General features: G+C 41.0%; 1 protein-coding gene across 7 annotated transcripts in view; it reads left to right on the top strand.

Moving 5' to 3' along the window:
* The window catches only part of NRXN3 (neurexin 3), a 940418-nt gene that overhangs the window by 294218 nt on the left and 621850 nt on the right, over positions 1–24350 (top strand). For all 7 annotated transcript variants that reach the window (XM_083837468.1, XM_083837465.1, XM_083837469.1 and 4 more), the window contains one exon: positions 1471–1497. In XM_083837468.1, coding sequence (XP_083693594.1) covers positions 1471–1497 — 27 coding nt within the window. The remainder of the gene's footprint in view (positions 1–1470; positions 1498–24350) is intronic.

The following is a 24350-nucleotide window of genomic DNA, read 5'->3' on the forward strand; positions in this document are numbered from 1 at the left end:
CTTTGATGTCCGGCCATATCTCTGTAATAAATATAAATAAATATCTCTGCTGGTCAAGTTACCTGGCAGAGTGTCCGGACAAGGGTGTCCAGTAGCATGGTGCTATTATTCCTGGCCTTGGTTTCCTGAGAGAAGGTCAGCGTGTCCCAAAATATGTAATAGCACTGGTATGACAGTGTTCACCCACACTGGACACCGCAGTAACAGATATTCACGAGGCTGTAAGTAGGCATTTATAAGTATAAAATCTTCTTACGGGTCATGTCCTGAGATATGCTGAGCGTGAGTGTGTTAAAGTAGAGAAACAATGCTCAGAAGCCCTCTAGCTCAGGCTGCTCTACCTCAACTTTGTTTTTTTGAGCAGTTCCTATTTATTAGGCTCCACAACCATAATTCTATTTTAATTTCCATATACCCCTTCTCCTCCCTCCCTTGTCCGTCAACTCTGAATGATGCAGGGCCAGCAAAGGTTCCCAGACCTGCCACTTCTCTGCCCCTTTCGTCTTCTCCCTGAACGTTAGGAGCACCCCGTTCAGTCTTAGCGTTCGGACAGCAAGGCGAAACTGGGCTTGGAGGAACTGGCAGGGCTGGGGACCTTTGCAAGAAATCCCCGTAGTCCCTGCAAAGCAAACAAAAAACCAAAAAAGTATTCCCAACATCCGGAACTAGCTGAAATCTGGGCTGGGCGTTCGTGCGGTTAGCTGTTTGCAAGTGGCCATTTTATGACAGGACACAACCGGGCAGTATATTAACCCTTTCCACGCCTGAATGGACAGTGTCAAATGTGCCCGTGCACATACTAAAAATTGTTCTGGGCTGGCACGAGGGGAAATGAGTCGAGGGTCTGTCTTTGGGAGAGCTGGGAAGGGTTAAATATTGCACCAACAAATCTCATAGGCTGATTTTACAGGTATTCTGTGTTGGACAGATGGTGTATTTATGCAATAACAATACGAATTAATTCAAAAAGAAACCAAGTGTAAAGGTTGACTTGAAATTTCAAGCTTCTCAGAGAAATTGCTAAAGGTTTTTAAAAAGAGAAATTACGGTGGCGTATGACTTGCATTTCAAGGGAGATCTTTTTGTGCCTTAATTGTCAATTTTTTCTTGTAATTCACATCAGTTCTTGTTCTGGAGTAGAAGATACTCTTAGATGTACAGGCTTCTATAAAAAAGAAATAGCTTTCTGTGTCAACACGTGGATATATATGTACATTGGTATATCTCTATACATATGTGTATATATATATCTGTGTGTGTATATATATATTTATGTAACAGATATTTACGTAGAATATACTGTACATATACACCCACTCCTGAACTTGTACAGACTGTATATAAATATAAAATGGCCACATCTCTTTGCGTGTGTCTGTCCCCGGAAGGGTGGACTGATTGTTTTTGGATGTCTGCAGCTGTTACCTTGAAGGATGCAATTTCATCTTTCATTTATTTTTCCCCATCTAGACTGTATCAGGATAAACTGTAACGCCAGTAAGTTTTCCCTCAAGTTTCATTTTGTTCTCTTTCTATATATATTAAAATAACTTTATTTTCTTTGCTGTTTTATAAGCTGTTTTTTCTTTAATTTTATTTTTCTCGTTTCTTTTTTTAAAAAATCCTCTGAAATTGAAAGGCTGGGTGGGATATGAAGCTGAGGGGAGGAGGAAAGACCTTATGGTGATTGTATGTGAAAATTTTGTGTTAGGTTTCTCCAAGGAGGAGATGAACTGTTATTTCATAGCTTTGCAGAAGAACACCTGAGGAACCTGATGAGCTGATATTGTATTTCACTGGTAACCTGTTGTCTTTATGAAAACTTTTAAAGAGCCACATAAGAATAACAACAGGTACTGTATGCACTTCTCCACTACAAAAAAAAAAAAAAAAAAAAAAGCATGCATATTTAAACAAACACACAAAAAAGCAAGTCTTAAACTTTCACTTTATTTCAGAATGGTGACATCTTAACCTGATACTTATTCAAAGTCATTTGGGGGGGCGGTATTGAAGAAAGAAAATTAGATCTTAGTTTTTGAGTATATTATCAGAGTTATATGAGAGCCTTTTATATAGCATTTACCACTCTTAGGTTCCATAAAAAAAGTCCAGATGAGTCTGTGTTTCACTGAAGATTCCCTTCGGTCTGTTGAGGTAGGGAAGGTGGCTGTAAAAAGATGCTGGTTGATAGAAAACTGTATACCCTTGCATGAAAAATAATATTAAAAGACCATATCCAATTTTAGTCTGTGATAAAGGAAATAATCTTTTCTGTTTACTTCAAAGAGCTGTTTGAAGTTGCTGTAGGCTTAAAACTGAAACACTATTCCCAAAGAATGCTGTTTAGATCTCAAGTATGGCTTTAAGGTGTATCTTACTTGAAACCAGATTCCTTGCTGCACTGACAGATCCTGGGTGTTAGATGATTTATGGAAGACTGAACATCACTTTGGAAGAGCTATAATGAATTAAGAGGTGAGGTTGGTCCATGTGTGGTGTAGGCTTGGGGAAAAGTGGCTAGAAAGCTGCCCAGCAGAAAAGGACCTGGAGGTGCTGGTTGAACAGGAGCCAGCCACGTGCCCAGGTGGTGGAGAAGGCCACTGGCATCTTGGCCTGCATCAGAAGTGGTGTGGCCAGCAGGACTAGGGAAAGGATTTTTGCTTTGTATGCAACATTGATGAGACTACATCTCAAATATTGTGTTCGGTTTTGGTTCCCTCAATACAAGAAAGATATTGAGTTGCTCAAGCGTGTGCAGAGAAGAGCAAAGGAGTTGGTGAAGGGATTAGAAAACAGGATTTATGAGGAGCGGCTGAGGGAACTGGGGTTGTTAACAGGAGAAGAGGAGGCTCAGGGGAGACTGTATCCCTTTCTACACATGCCTGAAAGGAGATTATAGGGAGGTGGGTGTAAGTCTTTTTTTCTCAGGTAACAAGTGATAGGATGCAAGGAAAACAGTCTCAAGTTGTGCCAGGGGAGGTTTTGCTTTGAATATTAGGAAAAAATTTTTCTCGGGCAGTCAAGCACAGAACAAGCTGGCCAGGGAAGTGGTGGGGTCCCCATCCCTGGACGTATTTAAGAGATGTGTGGGTATGGCACTAAGGGATGAGAGTTAGTGATGGCGCTTGGTAGGTCAGGTTGATGGTTGGACTCGATCTTGAAGGTCTTTTCCAACCTAGGTGATTCTATGAGTCTATATGTTTTCTAGAGGCTGTGGTCTTTTTATTTACCAAAGAGCCCCATCCAAGCTAGCAGGAAAATGGAAAGAAGTGTGTTGCAACCCTAAAAGCAGAGCTTTCAATTAGAAGTGGAGCAACACACTACAGAAATAGTTGTAGCAGCACTGAGGGAGCAAGAGAACATCGTTGCAAAGCATTTTCTTAATATATGTGCTATAGTTTTGGACTAAGAGTATGTTTGTATTGTTAGACAGCAGATGGTCGTGTGTCTGTGTCGTGTGTTCCCCTCCTAGTAATAGATCAGCTTTCCTTCTGGGTCACTGCCAGATTCAGATCCTACTTTTCAGGAAAGTGGAAGCAATTAGTTTCATGGTCTTGGGAGATGGTCCCTAGGAGTCTGCATTCAGAGAAAGAAGCTAAAGCATTGACTGATGTGTGATTATTCCATTTGTGAGCCCTGGTGTGCTGCAGGGGCTTAATTGTGAGTCAACAGCTTTGAGAACTGCTTCCTCCTCCTGCCCTGTTGCAGGGCTATGTGAGATTAGTCCTGTATGACTCAAACCTGGCAGCTCTTGTTGAATTCCTCTTGCTCATCTGAGTTTGAACACTGTATTTCAAGATGGAGCTGGCAATCAGGAAAACTGTCTTGAACCTCTGATGAGATTGCCAGTTTTCACCCAGCAGTAGCAGAGGGCATTTGCATAAAAATAGGATCTTCTACTTCCGAAAAGTTCATATGTTTTTGATGCTTAGCCACCCACAACTCTATGTAGATGCTTGCACCATACTTCTTGTTCATGTGTGTCATTTGAGCATCCATACCAGTTTCTCTGGTATCATCTGATGTTGTTGCCATCATCTTCAACTTCTGATGACAGATGGCTATTAGAGGCTCATCTGTGGAGGACTTTTCAGGTGGGAAATCAGCTTTAGTAGCAAGGTGTGGTTTTCATACAAAATAAAATTTAGCAGTAACTGGAAGAAACATTTTTTTTATTTTTTAAAACAAAAAAAAGAAAACCAGAATCTTAAGATCAGATCGGTGGGAAGACAGTCTGAATCCAGAGTGTTTTTGTTAGCTTTTCCATAAGCATCAAAACATCTTGAATCATTTTGCTTCCATGCATTTTTAATTGTTGAGGTTGCTGCATTTTTAAATACAGTCTTCTTTTGAAGGTTGATATTTATTTATTAAAAAAAAATACTTCGGATTTTCCTAATTTATTTTTTATGATGCTTTGCTTAAAATGAACAACCCCTTTCCTAGTCCCTCCAACACCTTGTTTCGTTGCTGCCTGTTGCAATGACTCAGGTCGTCTGTCCTGCTTTCTCGAAGAAAACCTGCTGGGAACTGATTGATGGAAAACTGTATACCCTTGCATGAATAAAATACGGCTAGGCAAGAACAAACCAAATAACGTTGTAGCTATTCTTGCAGGCACAAGACATTTACTTGTGCAGAGGGAGTTATTAATATGCAGATGGGTCTGTCAAAGTCAGTAGAAATGTTTTAAATTAACTTGACAAATGGAATTCCCAGTCAGCTGAAGAGTTTCAGGTCAAGCAGTCACCATTGCTAACTGAATGTAAGGACCTGGTTTGTGGTTTTAAAGGTAAACAGAACTGTACTTTGGGGATCTCATGGAATGTGTTAGGTTAAAGAGCCTACTAGCAAGATCACAGCAAGCACTGAAGCTCATGCTATCCGAGAGGAGTCCAGTGTATTGTCAGAGGTAAGCATTTAGTTTTCAATATCCTTGCTCTTAGTTTTCATTGGATAGAGTGAGAGGTTTTTGTTTGCATATTTTTGGGATGCCATATATCTGTTGGAAACTGCTGTTTTCCATCATGTCATTTCTTCTTGCCGTCTTTATTTTTAGTCAGTCATATCCCACAGTTCTGGAACGGAAGACTGACATGATGTCCTCCAACAGGAATATTTTTTACTCGTTTCATCCCCATGCCTCACTCCTGTAGTTACATAAACTGGTCTTATTTGTTTTTGCATGCTGACAGAGCTTGTATTTAGATGGACCCAACAGTGCTGTTGCTTACACAGATTTGACTAAGTAGTAACTCTATTTTCCTCTTAATGTAAAATCAGCACAACCAAAAGTAGTATCGGGGCCCAAAATTGAATGTGGAGATGTACTGAAAGATTCTTCAACATAATGCAGACATAATGGGTAGCAACATTTTGTTTGCTGGATTTATGGGGAAAATATGCATAGACTAAATACCCTTATATTTTTGCACACATACCTTTTATTTTTTTTTTTTAAACAGAACTTACCAAAGAATGTAGCTCCTTGGCCCACCTCCTGTAAACTGGTTCTTGAAATATATAGCTTACTTTAAAGAAAGTTAAGGTTGCTGTTATAGTTTTATAATTTGTGTCATACTGTCTGGTGCTCTGATTTTTCTCCAGTTTTCTGAAAATATCTCATCCTTAATTTGCTTTATTCCCTTTTCAGTGATGACCCCCCTGCTTCATATCAGTCCAAAGGGGATAGTTTTCAGCATTCTACCAAATAATAAGCATGGAGGACAGGGCTATGTGCTACAGATTCAGTGTCTTGTAGAGTGTCTTCAGTTTGTGTTGTTTCTAGGATAATGTTTGTGTTCTCTTTCTTGGTTCAGTTCCCTCTCCTTTTCCCAAACCGTTTATGTGGCATGGCATTAGTCACAGTCACATAGTTTGACACTGTGGTTATGGGAGGTTTGATCTTCCCAAGGGTCACTTTCAGTGCCTTTGGGGCAGTGAATACTTCTACCTTATCGCTTGGTATTTCATAACGAGGCCTCTTCTCCTCACTAAAGCATGCCATACAAGCCCTTACCTATTTTCATGTGCCTCATGAAGCTTCAGAAAATCCTGATCCTCTTCTCTTGCCTGTTGCTAAAAGCAAAAATGGAAGAGAGTGAAAGAAGACAGCTAGAATATAGGATTTGTTCTTCCTTTTCAGCTACCATGCTTACTGTACTTAGTGCCTTCATTCAGTGCAGTGTTAATGTTTCGTTTAAGTGCTTCTGTAACAACAGCAAATACCAGCCTATGATGTGTAACTCTGGGAGAGATTTTAAGTTTTCTTTTTTCGATATCCTCTTAAGTGAATAGGAAGCCATGCTAACTCTAATCTAATCAAAATGTTATAAAAACAAGTGCACTTATCTGATTCTTAGGGATGTTGCTGTCATTTTAATAAAAGCTTAATAGTACTCTAACGTGAAAACATTATTTGGAAAGTGAAGAGGTGTGATTAAACAGACACATCGTATTTGTGACTTTAGTATCTACTAATGCCATTTAAACGTAATCAGGAAGAAATGAATGCTCATACAGCCTGAAAAGTGACAAGCCATTAGTATGTCATATTGTAGTGGTGAAAGCAAACCTGGCATTTGTTGCATCTGTACAGCTTAGCCAGGCATTTTCACACACACACACACACACCAGCCAACTGAATGTCCCTTTTTCTCCCCTCACTCTTTTTCCATTCTTGTTCCTCCCCAAATCACCTAAACTCCCCCTTTGTCCTGCCATTGATTGCTGCTCGAGTATGCTGCAATAAGTCCTGGGCAATCTCAAACTGCTTTCCCCTGCATCCCATAACATGACTCATCCCTAGGTAGCAACCCCCTTAGTCTGAAAAGTGGTCCAGAGAGCTGCTCTAGTGACTTGCAGTGATGAGTTTCATTTCATGCTTGCACAGTGGGGCTGGTGGCTCAGCTGGGACAGGGGGTTTGCTCTTTGGTGTCCTTAATTTGGGTTCTCACCTGCAGTTGTGCCCCTGGGCTCCTCCGGACTTGTGCAGGTGGGTCTTTGATGGGCTGATGGCCCCTGTGGTGGGCCTGGATCTAGCCTGGCAGGGTATAATTTGGGTTCCCGCCTCACGCCATCATCTCTCTGATGTGGGTGTTTCTCTTCGTGGGTACATAGATGAGCTTTGTCACATAAGCTAACAAATTTCTCTTGCCTGTGACAGCTACTAGAAACTGAAGTATTTTGTCTCAAACTTGCTCGATGCAAGTCCACTCCAAGTCACTAGAAGACAAAAAACCCTCTTAAGTTCTCAGCACAGAGGTTGCTTGGTACCCCTCCACAGTGAAGCAGTGCTCCTGAGCTGGTTTTAAAGTGGTACCAACAGAGCCCCTGCAGTTAATTGCAATGGGGACAAAAAAAAAAAAAAAAAAAAAAGCCTTTTGGGGCTGTGTTCCACATGGCCATCTTCCACCTAGGTCAGAGGCAAAAGGTGAAGAGCTTATAAGAAGCTGCTCTGCTCTGCTGTGGTCTAGACAATATGTCTTCTGTATATTAAATTCTGTAATTAGTTGCCCAAAATCCATTTTGTTTTTTTATTCAAAGAAAATTGACATAAAACTGGAATCTCATGCTTTAGGACCTGAGGGAAAGAGAGAATTTTATATGTGATTTACTTTGCCTGAGAACAACCCAGAGAGAGCATTTCTAATGAGAGTTTGAATAGTTAAAAAGAAAAAAACAAAAGCAAACATGAATCAGCACAAGCACTGCTTGCTATTTTGGGTGCTACCTTATCAGTACATTTTAAGGCAATTCAGTGAGACTTAAGGTTCAGTGGATGCTGGGTAAGGAGTGGCTGGTAAAAAGGCTCTAGTGATTTATATTACTGGGTGCAGAACACTGTGTGTAATGAAAGAAAGGTGTTCACTGTGTCTCTAATCCTCATTCAGTCAGTGCTATGAAGGTCAAGGTTTTGCTATGGCATAATTAATTTTTGGAGCCCTAAACTGCATTTGCTGTACCACAAGGTCCCTGCATCCCAGAATATTTTGCAGGCTGCACATTTGGGCTGCAAATACAAGGCAGCCCATGGTTATCAGGTTTCAGTGAGCCCCAGCTCCTAGTTAGCAGCAGTCAGTCTTCGTCTTGGAGCTAATACCGCCGTGTCCTTTGAAAGGCTCTAGGCTGACGCTGCCCTTCTAGTGCTCAGGGAGGGACTTCAGCTGATCTTTGGAGATCATCCCTTTGAAGAGGTGGCATTGTTTAGAGTGGAGCTTGCTAGAACGCTTTCTGTGTTAGTTTTAACTAGATTGTGGTGGTGGGACCTAACAGGAAAGAAAACTAACCTTGGAAACGAATGACCAGATTTTGGGAAACAGCTACGGCAATTTGCTGATTATTGTTCCCACCATGGCAGGTTTTCTTGACTCTCTGCTGCTTCTTGAGGTTGTCTTCATGTTGTACATTTTTATATACACAATTTCTCAATTCCTGTAGCCTCTGACCCCTTCCATGGGATTGCATCTCAAAATGAGAACTGTCGTATAGTCAAAACATCTGAAAAAATCACCTTGTCAGTCACTAAGCTGGATACTCTTTGCTTAGTGCTGGAAATACCAGAAAAAATCTGGGTGCTATAACAGAGAAAGATTATGAAGTAGGCAGTGGTTGGGCAGATTTATTATTATTAGTATTACTATTTGTATTTTTGCTGAAGGAGAAAGATGCACTGAGTGATTTTTGGAGTAACCTTGGAAGACTTCTGGGGGTAGGATAAGTTTTGAAGTCCTGTGAGGCTGGGTTTTGTTTTAATGATGCATGCATTAACTAGTTGCTTGTCAGCACTGTTTATTCTTCTCCACCAGTTGTTAGACTCTGAGCTTCCTTTGTCATGTCTGCGTAGAGAAGGCAGGAAGACTTGTTTCCTTCTTGTTGCAGTATTTGCAGCGTCTCAGCCAGGGCGTTTGGGAAAAAAAGGCTTTGATAGAAAAACTTCTCTACTTCTCAGTTTGTTATTTTGGCTACTTTATTTGTGTAAACTGATGTATGTTCCTTTCAGAGTAGCTGTCATCACTTGAATTTTCCTCAGTGCTGTGGGTTAACCCTGGTAGGCAGCTGAGCACCACACAGGCGCTCGCTCACTCTTCCCTAGCAGGATGGGGGAGGGAACTGGAAGAGCAAAAGTGAGAAAACTGGTGGGTTGAGATAAAGAGAAGTTAAAAAGTGAAAAAGAAAAAAATGGAAAAAAAAAAACCCCACACCACAAAACGAAAGAAAACCACAAAACAAAGACCAACAATTGATGCAAAAGCAATCATTCACCACCAGCCAGCCAATGCCCAGCCAGTCCCCGAGCACTGGTAACCAGTCCCTGGCAAACTCCCTCCGCCAGCAGTGTTACGGCAGAGCATGATGGTATGTTATACAGTACGGAGTATCCCTTTGGTCACTTTGGGTCAGCTGTCCTGGCTGCGTTCCCTCCCAGCCTTTCGGTCACGCTAGCCTCCTCACTGCGGTGGGGCAGAGCGAGAAAGGTAGAGAAGGCCTTGACACTCTGTAAACACTGTTCAGCAAAAACACAGGTGTGTTATCAACATGCTTTTGGCCACAAATCCAAAAGTCAGCACCACACGTGCTGCTATGAAGAAAATTAACTTCCTCCCAGCCAGATCCAGTACACTCAGCTGGTGTGAACTGTATGTGAACGTAATCCAGTACATGAACTGGATCCACACATGCAGGTGTCGTCCAAGTTTCTGGGTATTGTGCTATAGGGCCTGAAAAGCCAATGCTTTGGCTGCCTTAAATTAAAACAGAGGACTAAAGGTTTCCAGGCATCAAGCATTTGGCCATTTTTTTCCCATTGATTTTTCTTTTCCTACTCAAGGCACTGAGTATGAGGAAACTTGCTGTGTGAGTGGCAATATCAGGGAGCTGTGTAGGCAGTACTAAACGTGTTGCTTCCAGGATTAAGACGTGTCAAGCTGTTGACTATCTTAAAATCAAACAATGACTGTATTGGGACCTAAATACTGGATACTGTTTACATGAATGAATGGTGAGAGGATTGATAATGACAGAAGTTGCCTCTCCACAGCCAGGAGATTTTCCACACCTAACAGTCCCCATGCCACACACCCCTTTTAAGCAGTGACTGCTGTTGGCCTGCTACCACGACCTATCGCATTGCCTGTGTTTTGCAGGTGGAGAATTCTGTGATTCTGTAAACTTACATCTTACTCCCCAAGCACTGTGCTCCCTGACAGAAATTTTCTACCAGCAGTGCCTTTTGCTGAACTGTCTTGCAGTTACCTTGAAACTACCCTTCAGTGCTTCTGTGTTTGACCATTGTCCTCCCTGAAAAGAGCTGGGCAAAGATGAGCTGTAGGTTTACAGCTTGTCTGTGAAAGAAGCACCTTATAAATATTTGCTGTCTGTGCAGGACTAAATGAGGGGCAGAGAACAAGATCCCTTCTCCCAGGGTTGGAGCTGATGCGCACTGGTGTATGATGCATCTAGCATGATTGTATTGCTCTAGCTTCTCTGAAAACGTGCCATTAGCAAACCTTTTGGCAGCTCTGTCTTCGTTCCTAGTTGCTTATCTTCTAGTCCTCTTACGAAAAGCTGATTCTTTTGGGTTTTCAGGCCCAAGGAAGAAGTTGTGGACTTCTTGCCTCTCCTCTCCTGTGCAAAGGAAATACAAAACGTGACTTTTGATTCCACAGGGAGCCTGGTGAAGATGCCACAGATGTTAAACACAGTGGTTGAGATTTTTTATATCATCATAAACCATTTTCTAGCTAGTGAAAAATGGAATATGCTGAATGTTTTTGTTCTGAATGTGAAAAGTTAGAAAGCCTGAGAGAAATTCTCAAGTCATTTTCGCAGTTAAATCTCTTTTGACTTGTGTCACTTCAGTGGCTGCTGTATTAAATAGTTATGTGTGCACACTTCATTGTGGCAAAACAGCTTTTTCCTCGTGGTGGCTTTCACATCCAGGCCTGATCATGAACTAGAGGCCCAATCACTGGCTACAGTTTTAATTATCCAAGGGTATCTTACTATTTTGGTTTGCTACTGAATGTGAAGTGGATAATGACTGGCAAGCTTACCAAAAAAAAATAATAATAATTATACTAATTAACACAAGAGTAGGTTCAGGTAAGGGTTTAATTTTATATTAAGAAACTGTTGGCATGCAAACATCATTTGGACTAGTGTTCTTCTTTATTTTTGTAGGGAAATCTCACTTGAAATTATTCAGTCCAGTATTTAAAACTGATAGGGAAAAGAAATGTAGCTGGCACTGCTTTTGGTTCATATCAGCATCTTTCAGAGTTAGAAATGTTGCTATCTCCACCAAGCTATTATCATCTTTGGGACTTTTTAGTGAAAAATGATCTGATGGTATTAAAACATTTAAACAAAGTTGCAGTATCCTTTCTAGGACAGTGCTCTTCATGAATTCGTGGAGTTTCACTATAGCTTCCTGAGGAGGGACAGTGTTATTTTCTATGCAAAACCATAAACGTTTCTCAGCTGAATTTAGGAAAATTCTCATGTGTTTGATATTTCAACTTTAATACAAGAAAGGAAGGGAAAAAGCGTATTTGTAGAAGACAACTGAGATTTTTGGTGGTCATTATGCAGTTGGCCAAGCTGTATACTGGTAGTTACCACTACAGTGCAACAGTGATCACATACAACATAATTACATTGCTACCACAGCACGTTCTGCCACATCCTTGCTCTCTCTCATGAAAATACTGACCATGGTCAGTCTTAGGATTGTCAAAATATTTATGCCACAAGTCTGGGCAATATCACAGCCCCTTTTGTTTGCTATGGGCAGAAAACTAGCCTTGTTTAGCTTCGTGCTTTCTTATACTAAAAAATAAAAAAAAAAAAGGAGGAAAAAAGGAAGTTTCTAATTTACTACTTTATATTTTCTGCTTAGCATAATTCTAGATGAAGGGGAATATTTATAAGTAAGTTGCTTCCTAAGTCATCATTGCTACTGAAAGCAATGTCAATAAAATTGACAAGTTTTTGTTGCAGCAAAAATTTTTAATTTCTCACTGGTCACACTTTGTGTTATTTCAAAAATATTAAAATGCAACAAAAAAAACAGTGTGAAAACTATTTGAAAGCACAGGTTTTCTTTTTTCTTTTATTTTTCATTTTGCATAGCTCTCATGCAGCTTGTTTTCCTGAAAGAGCTGAAAAGTTCATCTAGACTTTAAGGTTTTTCCCCCAGTTGCAGTAGGATCTCAAGCTTCCAGCTTGGCAGATTCACTCAGTATATTTGGTACAATTCCTCACTTGTGTGGTGACTTCTCCAGCTGTATTTTGCAGGAAATGCTGTGTCCAGCAGGGCTGTGTAGGGAGAATCATCTGTGGCCCCAAATGTCTGTGTGTGCCCAGGCTGACCGTGCTGGTTCCCAGCCCAAGCAAGCTTTCCTTCTCTCGTGGCACTCGCTGCTGTGCCTGTTACAGAGGGAGCTGAGCACCACCTCGTGGTGCAGCTGGAGGTTTTCTGGTCTCTTCTCTGTTTATGTGCTGAGCAGCCTAATACATCTACAAAGCAGCAGCAAATCATTTTGTGTTTGTTTTGTGTTGCTTTTTCCCATTTGTGAAAGTATCTGAGGTATGTTCAGGGCGCTCTGTGGAAGGTAATAACGAGGAAGATTGTGTTCATAGGCATTTCTGTGTGAATAGGTCTTGAATGCAAATTGGTTCCTGACTGTAGCACGGGGCTACTATATCAAATATGCTTTATAGGCAGCAAGAAACTTTTTCAAAGCGTGGACTGTATCACAGGACAGTGCTAATCAGCACGGAAAAGCAACAGCATGCTTCACTTTCTTGCACTTGCTCTTTTTCCTCTTGGATGAAAACAGCTGATGCTTGCAGAGCTGAGGGTTTGGGTCTTAAGTGCTAGGAACAGCCCAAGAAAGGAGACTGAGCAGACTGCTCAGCCTCTGCCAGCTTGCAACTTGACAGTGCTGTGTCTTGGACAGCTGCAGCAAATCAGATCATCCTAACTTCACTACTCCATTCCCAGTGATAAAGCTAAGGTCAGGCTTGAAGTAGTAAGTAAAGCGTGCTTGTATCAGCATGTCCAAAACATCCTTACTAAAATATATCATGTGGAATACCTATAGAAAAATGTAACAACTTCTGATTTCGGAAGCTTCACAGAATATATATATATATATATATATACACATATATATAACTGGCATATTTTCTAATAATTTGTATGAATCTATGCATAATCTCTCACAATAGCAACAGCCTACAGTGGTTGTGGGACAGCTGACAGGTCGGTAGGCTAGAAAGGTAGGGAAAATATTTAATAAACCCAGCTATTGAAAAAACATAAATGATATTTGCTTAGCTGATACTCAGTCACTCCGAGCTGGTTAGGCAAGAATTCAAAAAGGGTTACAGTGGTTAAGTGCTGAAATGCCTTGGTTTCAGGTGGAATCCTTAAAAGCACATTAACCCAGCCTTGACCATAATGGGCTGTAGGAGCCATGCGTGAATACAGAGGTTGTTAAAAGCTGAGGATGGCGCTTGGAAGACATGAAGTTACTTTAAACCCAAAGCCTCAAGTGAAACAGCTGAAACCTGAGAAATAGAGAGTAGGAGTAATTAAGCAAATAGAGATGTAGTCCATTTTAAGCTAATATAATTGCATCTAATGTTCGTTTTATAAGCAAAAAATGACTTTTAAACCTCTGAAAGATCTTGTGCTTTGCTTTACCATTAATCCTGTTTGACATTGTCTGAGTTGAGTCAAGGTAAACCTGAGAAATCTGTTTGTTTCACAGCCTCACACAGTGACTCTGAGGTAGGCTTTCTGCCTTCTTGATTGCTGAAACTATGTTATTTAGTACTCAACTCCAGTAGGCAGTTAAGACTTTTTTTCTGCTTTAGATGTAATTCGCAGAGGTACTGAGCATAGTCAACTCTGGTTGACTTTCAGAGGGTTTTAGAAGCTCAGCATTTGTGAAAAATCAAATCTTAAGGCCCTTGTCCTTTAATAGGTCTACTGACCAATAATAAGGGGAAATATTCAGAACTGAAAATATGACAAGTGAGAGAGATGCTGTATCATTTTTTTCCCATTGTGAGGTAAATGAGCCAAGTGCGAGTCCCTTGGGGCATATCATGCCTTCATGTGGGCAGGTGGGCAGAGGTTTTTGCCGAAGCAGAATGCAATGTACCTAATGGATCGTGTTTTTCCATGGGATTTAATTGCCATGACCTGAAAAATTAATTAGTTTGAGAAGGCTCAGTTACATTGCTTTGAATCCAAAAAAAAAAAGTGCATTTTAGCTTACCAAACATTTATCTCTGGGGATCTGCATCATGTTGATATTCAACGACCAAATATGAATGTGTTTTCATGTGAGATTTCTGCTTTTGTTTTTTCTGATTGGGCCAGAAATGTAACAGAAACATCCTTTACCTGGTAGTGTTGGGAATGCAGAAGAAGGATCGAGAGAACTGCAGTAAATTAAAAGAGGAATGTATAGTGAAATATTTTAGCTGCCTCTCATTTTTGGGAGGAACATTAGCTTTATTTGTAGTTGGGCAAGGTAATGCATTGCTTAGTTTTGGCATTCTTCTTTTGTCACAGCACAGATAGGATATTTGCTTCTGTTTCACAGTGGAATGAAATTAAGAATCCTTTCTTAGGAATTCTTAAGCATATTTTTATCTTTGGAGTATTCATTTGTGCTGATGATTTAGTCCTTAGAAGACTGCAGTGGTTGTGGCATTGCTATCCCCATGGAATTGCTGAAGGACAGAGTGTGAAGTCATTTTATGCAGAAGCAGTAGCAGCAACATTATGGGCTTTCAGCCCTGCCCTTACATAGCACCATTATCTAAGCACTTCTGACACTGAGGGGAAGCTTTGTTGCAGCTATTCAGCTCCGGTGCTACTCTACAATTTTTAGCAGAGATGGAAGTACGAGTGCAGACGAAGATTATACATTCTCACATTCTTACTGTGTTACCTTATTGCACTGCTGGAATATGGAGGGATCCACCCTGCACTTGTGTAAAAGCATTCTGCATGTAAGTTTATTTCCAACAACTTTTTGGAAATTTGCAGGCTGCGTATTGATTGAAAGCAAAATGCTTAGCTGCTTTTCAGACTGCAATTAAAATTGAAATTGGTGTTTGGGACAGAACAATATTCATTAACTGTGAACACTATTAGTTGTAGCAGTACTGGAAAAAAATATCGTCAAATTCTGCCTCAGATGACAATAATTCCAGGTCTTTTGCTTCCAGGAACATCCTGAAACTTTAATAGGTCTTGAGTGAAACCTGGACAGACTTTTCTGAGGAAAGAAGGAAAGAGAATCTAAGAAGAGATATCCCAAAGACATTGAAATGAAATCTTAAGATGAACTTTTTCTGAAGAAAGTTATCTGAAGCACTAACAAAGTTGTTAGGATATGATTTCCACAGCTACAAAAACAGAGGAGAAACAAATCTGAAACTCATTTCCTAGGCTTCAAAGATTGTGTGGAAGTTTGAGTCTGTTTTTACTGTCTATGAGTGAAGAAAATGTCAAAATGGAAAACTAAATGGTACCGAGAATCCTCTACTTCAAACTTATTTTTGCGAGCATTGATAATTCTCTTTATAGCTTCTAAGATCTCCACGATGGATAGAGACTGCATCAAGCATCCTAGATATCACTCCCCAGTCCTGCATTGCTTCCATAGCATTGTAATGCTCAGCTCTTACATGGTCACAGATGGGAGAGACTATAATATTTGTAATAGGAAATGATGAGGCAGTTTAGGTAGGTGAACCAATACACATCAGGAAACCAATTACTGCCTGATACCTGTTCTAACATCAGGAAGTGCCAATACGTTGACATAGCATGCATGTAGTCTAGCCTGGCCTTGATAAACACATTTCCTTGGTGCCCTCAGAGCAAAGGGTATTACTTTTTCTGTTTTCGCTTCTGTTCTGGATCCACAAAATCTTAGTTTTGGTTCTTGCTGATAAGAATGGTATCCCTGTGCAAGCAGACATATATTTTTACAGGACGGCTTGGAGACAGAATCTGCACTGAAGATTTCATTATCCAAATGAATGCAAGAATAAAAGGCACAGAGGGAACGTATGGGCTTCCACATTTAGTCTAGTGATTAAATTTACTCAGCGTTTTAGTCTGTTGAGACTTAGTCTTTCTGTAGTCAGTGGAGAGAGGACTAAGCTGTCCTAGAGTATTGTTTGGAGCTGTGAGCTAAGTCAGCCTCCTCCAGTGGGCAATTCAGAACCACCTGCACCTCCTGGCTGATCATCACGAGCATTGCCATGACATTTCTCATTGAGTAATGGACAGACTTCTAAAATCGACATCACCAGAAGGTCCTCCAGATAATAATAATCTCTACAATACTCAGCAGTAGCAAGACTTTGGGCAAGTCATTTATTTACCTGTAGCTCAGATTTCCAGTAATGTGTAGCTAATGATAGTCACCTGCTTGCCAGGAGGCTTCAGGATCTGCATTCATGAATGTTTGTAATGGCTTTGATAGTATGAGTTCAAAGGTATTCTGCAAACAAATTTAGCACTTATGAAAGAATTATGAATTTCTGTTTATTACCCACCACATTACACTAATAAACTCCTGTAAGATGCAATGATTTCCAAAATATTAAAGGCCAAATTGTCTCACTGAAGCAATTCCGTGGAAACACGGCAAGCAATTTTTTCCCTTTTATCTGTGGCAATTAGTTTCTTGAAAGATATCAATATCCATAGGTTATATGTATTTTTAATGTAGTTATTTAAATACAGTACCATCAATTCAGTATAAAATGCCATACTTCCAAACAGTAAAAGAATAGATAGCTTAAACTGAAATAAAGAAAATGAACTTAAATGAGCAGGAAGAAATGGACATATTTACAAGAATGAAGTAACTGTGCAATGTTCTGTCCGTAGATGATCAAACCTTACCATTATATGTGAAAACATTATTAACAGTTTGTTCTTCTCCTCTCCTCCAAATTGCCCGCATTTCTAGATAGTTTCCATAACACTGTATTGAAAAAGATAACTGTGTTTCTTACACCACTGTGTCATCAGGAACAGTGAGAAATGATGGGTCTGCTTCTTAAATAAAAATGAAACAAATGCTCAGTCTCTTACACCAGCAACTGGACTGCTCAAAGCGCAGTTCGCATGTACAGTTTTATAGGCTTGGGATTTATGCACTGTACTTCAGATTCAGTAGTAATTTCCATAAAAATGACAGAATAATTAGGGCAGAAAAATGTGGTTGTCATTTATAAATGATGTTGCTTTTGCACATGATTATATGTCTCAATGTTCTGGATGACTGAAAAATCTGCAGACTGTGTAACAGGTTACCTGGTTTGTGATACTGTTACCTTCCTGTAAATTAGCTTCCTTATGTACATGGCAAACTCTGATCCTGCTCTGAACTTTTAAATGCATCTTTTCAGCACCAAAGTTTTTTTGCTGCTGCTGAAGTAATACTTAATTTAAGGTGTTTGAGTCTGCAAAAGCTGAAGTTTGCTTTCTTGGGTGTGTCAATAACACTTAGAGCACATTTTCATGGTGATCATGCTTATTTTACTATGCTCCTTTTATATAATGCTGTTCTTACTTTTGATAAAGTAGGCAATATGTGACAGAACAAAATCAATGTAAATAGATGTGGGGTGTTTCTTGGGTGTGCTAGCATTCTGACCCCAGTTTTGAACATTTCTTGAGCAAAAGGGAGATTGAATTATGGTTGTAAGAGTTTCAGTGGGACTAGTTGCTGTAAGGAGAAATACTTAGAAATATAATGACAAGCTAAAATTTGCTTGTATGGAAAAAATAAATCTATAAATAAAACCCGAGTGGAGATGCTAACTATGCCATAGCCACAGTGGAATCTACAGTATGATCTGCTTACCCTGTGGAAGGGTCTGCTGAGTTTTATATCCGTGTAGTTTCCCTTTGGTGTACACAGTGGGAAATGTTATTTGAGCTGTGACTGAATGGCGTTTCAGGTGGCTTTCTTCTTCACACTCAGTGAAACATCTAGACCTGTGCCTCTTGTTTTCCTTGGCAAGCAGCATGAGGTCAGTGAAATGCCATTAATGTTAAACCTCACAGCTTTGGTAAGGTTCCCATTGTGGAATTTTAGATGGCACTGAAGTGTATTCTTTCTGTTATTTGTATTATGGTGTGTTGCACATGAATGAGCACATGGTTCTGTCTATACACTCCAAATTTCACAGGTTTTAACTATTTCTCACTGGTGGCATTTCATTACACGTACAGACGTGTGTGTGTATAGGGCCTAACGCTACCCATGTAGTGGGAATCTGATCCTGCTTCTTCCTGGGACAAAAAGGCAATATTCCCTTGGAATTTGAATCAGGGGAACAAAGTCAGCTGTTATCAGGGAAAAATCATAAGGGGTCTCCTGTATAAAGGAACGAAATTTCTCCTTTGATGAGGTTTGAAAAGATGTGGCATCTTAGCTAGGTAGAAGAGGCATGGAGGCAGTGCAGAGGAAGAATATCTTGTATCAGAAGAGAATAAATTATGTGTGAGGAGACAGAAGAAGATTGAAAAGAAGCCAGTCTTAAATAAGAAGTGAAGGAGGAAGGTCTAAAAATAAAGAAAGAAGCTGTAGTTTTGAGGAGGTCAATTTTAAATATCTAAAAGTGGAGAGCAATCAGTTTTTCACTGGATCTTGAAAAGACTAGGGAAGTATCAGAGGTATATGAGAGTAGAGGGTGATTTGGTTGTGAGAATAAAACACTTTTTTGTCTTTTTTTTTGAAGTTAATAAGTCTCAAGTTAGAAAAGAGAGAATGAAGACTTGCACTTCTGATCTGTGTGTATAATATGTAACACGTGGCAAATTGGCTTCCAAATTTGCTCAGCTCGGTCTCAGCCCGTTTGTCTTGGAGCCCTCATGTACCTTGAGAATAATTGTTCCCTGCCTTTCTGTAAATAACCCCAAACAATAGCAGAGCTCTGGCAGCTGCTGCTTTGATCTGAACATACAAAGCCACGTTGGTAAGGCAGCAGCTTTGGAATATAAAAGAGGGAATCATACTCAAAAACACAGCGTGTGTGTGTGTGTAATTTTTGGTATAGATTGGAGCAATTTTTCTTTACCTCCTGACTTCTGGGAGAAATTCAGTCTTTAGAATTTTTCTGCTGCAATTGCTGAGCGCTCTTTTGTGCAGCCTGTGCATGTACAGTGAGTGCATCTATCAATTGGTGTATTGGCCTTAATGGTTCTGTATGTTTTTGTGTCTTTTCAAAATCTATCTGTCTTGTGAGTCAGTCATTCATTTGGCCTGTCAGTCTGTCTAATCTTTTTATGATTTTATTGATGTGTTCATGCCAAGGGTACAGAAAAAAAAGAAGCCATTTTTAACTACTCTGTAACAGCCAGAAAAAGCCAGCTGAGTTTACATGTCCTGTTTTTTCAAAGCAGGATTAAGACTGTATTTCTGCTCCCACTTGAAAGCGTTGCCCAGAAAATCTAAGTGTTTTTTGTTTGTTTGTTGTTTTTATGAACATGGGGCCTTGCATATCTCAGGAATTCTCAGGAAGGGTGCTAGACACAAGAGTTGATGAATGAGAGCTTTTTTTTTTGCCATGAAATTAGCTTATTGAAATTTATTACATATCCAAGAACTCTTTTCCATTGAATTTTTTTGAAGTTTATTAAAGAAGCAAGAACTCTTCCATTAAATTTTTTTTGAAGAAGCTTTGCTCATAGTGGCTGACCTGAGGTTGTTTTGTTTGTCTCTTTCATGCTGAGGTTGATTTTGCTTTCCCTTGTCTGCTCACCTGATCCTGTGCTGCAAAATGTTTCACAGGAATGCAGGAGCACTAACATTTTGAATTTGCAGTGTCATTTTAGAAATATGTTGTTTCACAGTGTTCTAAATGCTTTTAAATTGGATTATTGCTTTCCCTGGAAAAGGCTATAGAAAGGAAAGTATTAACTAGCAGGTTGATTGTGCAGAAATAACACAGCAGTAATCATTAGAAATTTTAATCAGGAGCAAGTATTTATTAGCCTAAATCCAAATAAACACCAGCCTTTATATATGTGTGTGCCTAGAACTGCTCATTGGACTTTGCCTTCTCCCAGGTACTTGTCTTCTTCTGTGTCTTCAGCAGCTCTTTGCTTAAGGAGAGGTGCGAATTGGACTGAAATTGTCAGTGAAGTTTAAGCTGTACCTCTGTTGGAGACAAAACTTGGGCTGGTGATGCAGGGAACTAAGTGCTGGCATAGGAGGTATGTCAAGTCACGTGAAGAGATGAGTGGTGTGGAGTCGCAGTGAACATAAGGACATGTATGATCCTACTAGCTAAGCTGTCCAGGATTATTACTGTTCTGCATACTCTCTCAGATGCAGCATGATCTGATACAGGACTGACAGTACAATGACCGTTGGTATCCAGGGCTCTTTCCCCAAATCTTTGCTTTCCATTGTTTAAAGGACACTACCTTCTTTAGCTGTAACAAGCAAGAAGTTTGCTTGCTTTTAAAAGAAAGGACCAAATAGTCTGGTTCCTACCTCTTTGAACCCTAGTTTAATTTTTCTATTCTTGCTAATGTTGTTCTATGCTAGGCATAAGGCTGGCATGCCACTGTGGAGGGACTGCACTCAGCCCTGAGCTCAGCCTCCAGCTGTGTGCTGAGAGGTGCCAATGTCTCCATGCTTTACAGACCCACTTCTCAAGCACATTTAAGCTGGACTAGTAACAGCACTGTGACTATGCCTGCTGGCTTGTAGATCTGGCCACTACTTCATTACAGAAATGCTCCTGAGGATTTTTAAGAGCGGGCAGGCTTTATAAGCAAAATTGTTGTGGTGGTTTTACTCGGGTGGGTGGCCGAGCTCCACCACAACCGCTCTCTCACTCCCCCTCCTGAAAGAGGAATGGGGAGAAAATACGATGAAAAGGGCTCAAAGGTTGAGATAAGGACAGGGAGATCGTGCAGTAATTATTGTGACGGGCAAAACAGACTCAGCATAGGGAGATAGTGAGATTTATTGCCTGTTACTAACAAGCTAGAGAAGTGAGAAACAAAGGAAAGAAACCAAAAGCACCTTTCCCCCCATCCACCCTCTTCCACCTCCTCATCCCGAGTGGTGCGGGGGAATGGGGGTTATGGTCAGTCTGTAGCGCTGCTTCTCTGCTGCTCCTTCTTGGTCACTCTCGTCCCCTGTGCTGTGGGGTCCCTCCCACGGGATGCAGTCCTTGCTGAACTGATCTGACGTGGGCTGCCCACAGGCAGCAGCTCTTCAAGAACTGCTCCAGATATGGGTCCGTACCACGGGGTCCATCCCTCAGGAGCGAACTGCTCCAACCTGGATCCCCTACGGGCAGCAGCTCCTGCCAGGTCACCTGCTCCTGCGTGGTCTCCTCTCCACGGGCTACAGGTCCGGCCCGGAATCTGCTCCGGCAGGGGTCTTCTGCAGGCCGCAGTCTCCGTCGGTGCAGGTCCACCTGCTCCACCGTGGTCTCCTCCACAGGCTGCAGGGTGGAACCCTGCTCCACCGTGGTAGTCCATGGGCTGCAGGGGGACAGCCTGCATCACCATGGTCCTCACCACAGGCCGCAGGGGACTTCTGCTCCGGCGCCTGGAGCACCTCTCCCCCTCCTTCTTCACTGACCTTGGCGCCTGCAAGGCTGTTCCTCAACTCCTCTCAATCTCCCAGCTGCTGTGTGGCGCAGCGTGGTTTTTTTTTTTTTTTCCCTGACTTAAATATGCTCTCACAGAGGCGTAAAACAACATCACTTACTGGCTCAGCTCTGGTCAGCAGTGGGGCCCTTACCAAACATGGGGCAGCTTCTAGATCCTCCTCACAGAAGCCACCCCTATGGCCCCCTGCTACCAAAACCTTGCCACGTAAACCCACTACAGTTGTGTACTCAATCCATATGCTCTTCTAGTGGAGGGACACAATCAAATCTCAAGTGTGAGACAGCAGACTGTCCTAGGTGCTTTTTCAGACAGGCTTAGATGTTCAAAACTGGTATTTAGCTTTTGACATATATGGTCTTAGGAGTATTGAACGTAGCACATCAGTCAAAGTTGGGAGCTGCATATGCTGGAAAACCAAACCCACATTTCTGAAAATGCTGGTACTTTGTTAGATCCCCTGTTAAGGCAGATTGCTGTGGCATTTTATTTTTAATTTATTCAACATCCTCTAGATGTTGTAAATGAAAGATTAGAAGGTTGTAATTTAAATATTCAGTGTCAGTACATAATAAAGAGCCAGATTCCTGCTGAGAATAAATATTTTTTAGCAGCAGTAGTTCAGCCTGCGGATTATTTTTTCAGTATTCATAGGAAGGGGAAGATGCTGACAGACATCACACTTTGGTGTTTAGCAAGCAACAGAGTGCCAGGAATTGTCACCAGGTGAACTATTATAATGAGTGAAGTAAGCAGCATTAGATCTGTCAAGTGAGAAGGGGATGCTCGTGGGCTTTTGATCAGCAGCAGGTAGTCAGTTGGTCCCGTTTAGTGCTACGTACCGTGAGACTTTCTGTTCATGAAACACTCAAGAATTATTGGCTTGAGAGAAACATCGAGACAAAAATAATGAGCAGCAAAATTGTACTTTCCCAACTGGATCTCCCCTTTTGGAGCAAAATGAAAATAATTCGTGGCATTAATCTCTGATGACTCACATTTATGAGGTTGATAGTAGTATCCAAATGCTTCCGTATTTTGAAGAAAATAACTCTCACCTTTGTCTGTGGGGAGATTGGAGCAAGCTGAATACCTTTTGGAAGGAAGGATACTTCTGCATTCTTTCTTTTTTGTTTCAGCATTCTTGACTTTTTTATCCAACACCAAACCTTCAAGGCCTCTTTCTAGCAATGCTATTCACAGAATGTTATTAGAGAGCGATGACTCACATGCTTGGCTAACACTGAATTCCTAACAGCATTGTCCTGATGGGACTGTGTGACTAATAACAAGACTTAAATTCAGTTGTTATACTTTGGAGCTAGTCTTTAATGGTAGGTTGAAGCATTTTTTTAGTTATATTTTTAAATCATGGTAACAGTGGTTAGTGTAGTGCCAGGTACTGGAGCAAGTGCGATGCCTTAGGAGTGTTGAGGCAGTGGCCCACAGAAATGATACAATGCACTTCAGTGCCCGACAGCTCACAAACAACATGTTTTCCACTGAGTCATCTATCTTGAGCGAAACACACAGACACTGAATTATCTAAGGTCGTCTGTTTTCAAGAGTTTGACTTTACTGGTACCTCTTTAGGCATTATTATCTGCTTTGCATTGTATGTTTTGAGGCTAGAAGACACAATTATGATCTAGCCTGACCTCCCGTTTGACATGAGACTTAGTCATTTCTGCTTATAACTGCCCTCTGAGCTATGAAATATCTGTTTAGAAACACATCATATCTGAATGCCTCAGTGACTTCAGCACATTTGTCTTAAAATATGTATCTAAGCTAAGCATTTATAAGCCCCTTAAGATCATAAGTGACATTTAACAGTTACACAACCAATATAGGTAGCAAAGCCACAAATGAAGCCCAGGTTCTTTGAGTCCTCTGTCTTTGATCAAAGTAATCAATCAGTGATCAAAATAAGGCTTATGCCCTTTCCATCTTGGTTGGCATTATTGGATCTTCTGGTAGTAATACTGAAATAGTATCAAGTAGAAGTGGGGCAGAGCAGGACCTAGCACCATTTGCATGGACAGGCCATCCACAAAGTTTCTCTGCTTGATACTGGCAGGGCACAGAAGCTGTCTAGGTGTAACCCCAGCACCAGTTGCTACCCTTGAAGCTGGAAAAGTAACTGGATTGACATTCTGACACAATCCACCTGTGTCTGCTAGGCTTAAGGCCTTTCCCCCCAGTGCTGTGGCACACTTGCTTTGTTCCCTTGCTATTCAGGTACTGGCTTTTTTTTTTTCCTTTTCTGTTTCTTTGGTGGTGGTTGACTGCCTTGCAATAGGTTCTGCCCAGTCTCTGCTTTGTGATATTCTGGCTTTTTTTACCCTATGTCCTGAACAGTTGCAAAACCTTACACTGTTCCAGCATGTTGCATTGCCAAAGTTTTTATAGGCTGAGGCTTTCTGATCTGCATCTACTGGACCAGTGCACATCTGCTCTTAAAATCAACAGCTGCAGCTTGTGAAGTCCTGAAGTTCAGCTGGAGCTGGAGCATTGTAGGAGCAGGGGCTTGCTGGGGGCAGCAGCTGAGGAGAGTTGTGCTAAAGGGGCTGCCATCTGCCTGGGGGACTCTGCTGGTGCCAGCCTCATCTTTCTAGCCACAGGGTTTATCTCTCCAGCAGTGGAGCTCTGGGTGGCTGGG

The sequence above is a fragment of the Anser anser genome (genome assembly GCF_964211835.1).
Source record: "Anser anser genome assembly, chromosome: 5".
In the NCBI taxonomy this organism is placed as follows: Eukaryota; Metazoa; Chordata; class Aves; order Anseriformes; family Anatidae; genus Anser; species Anser anser.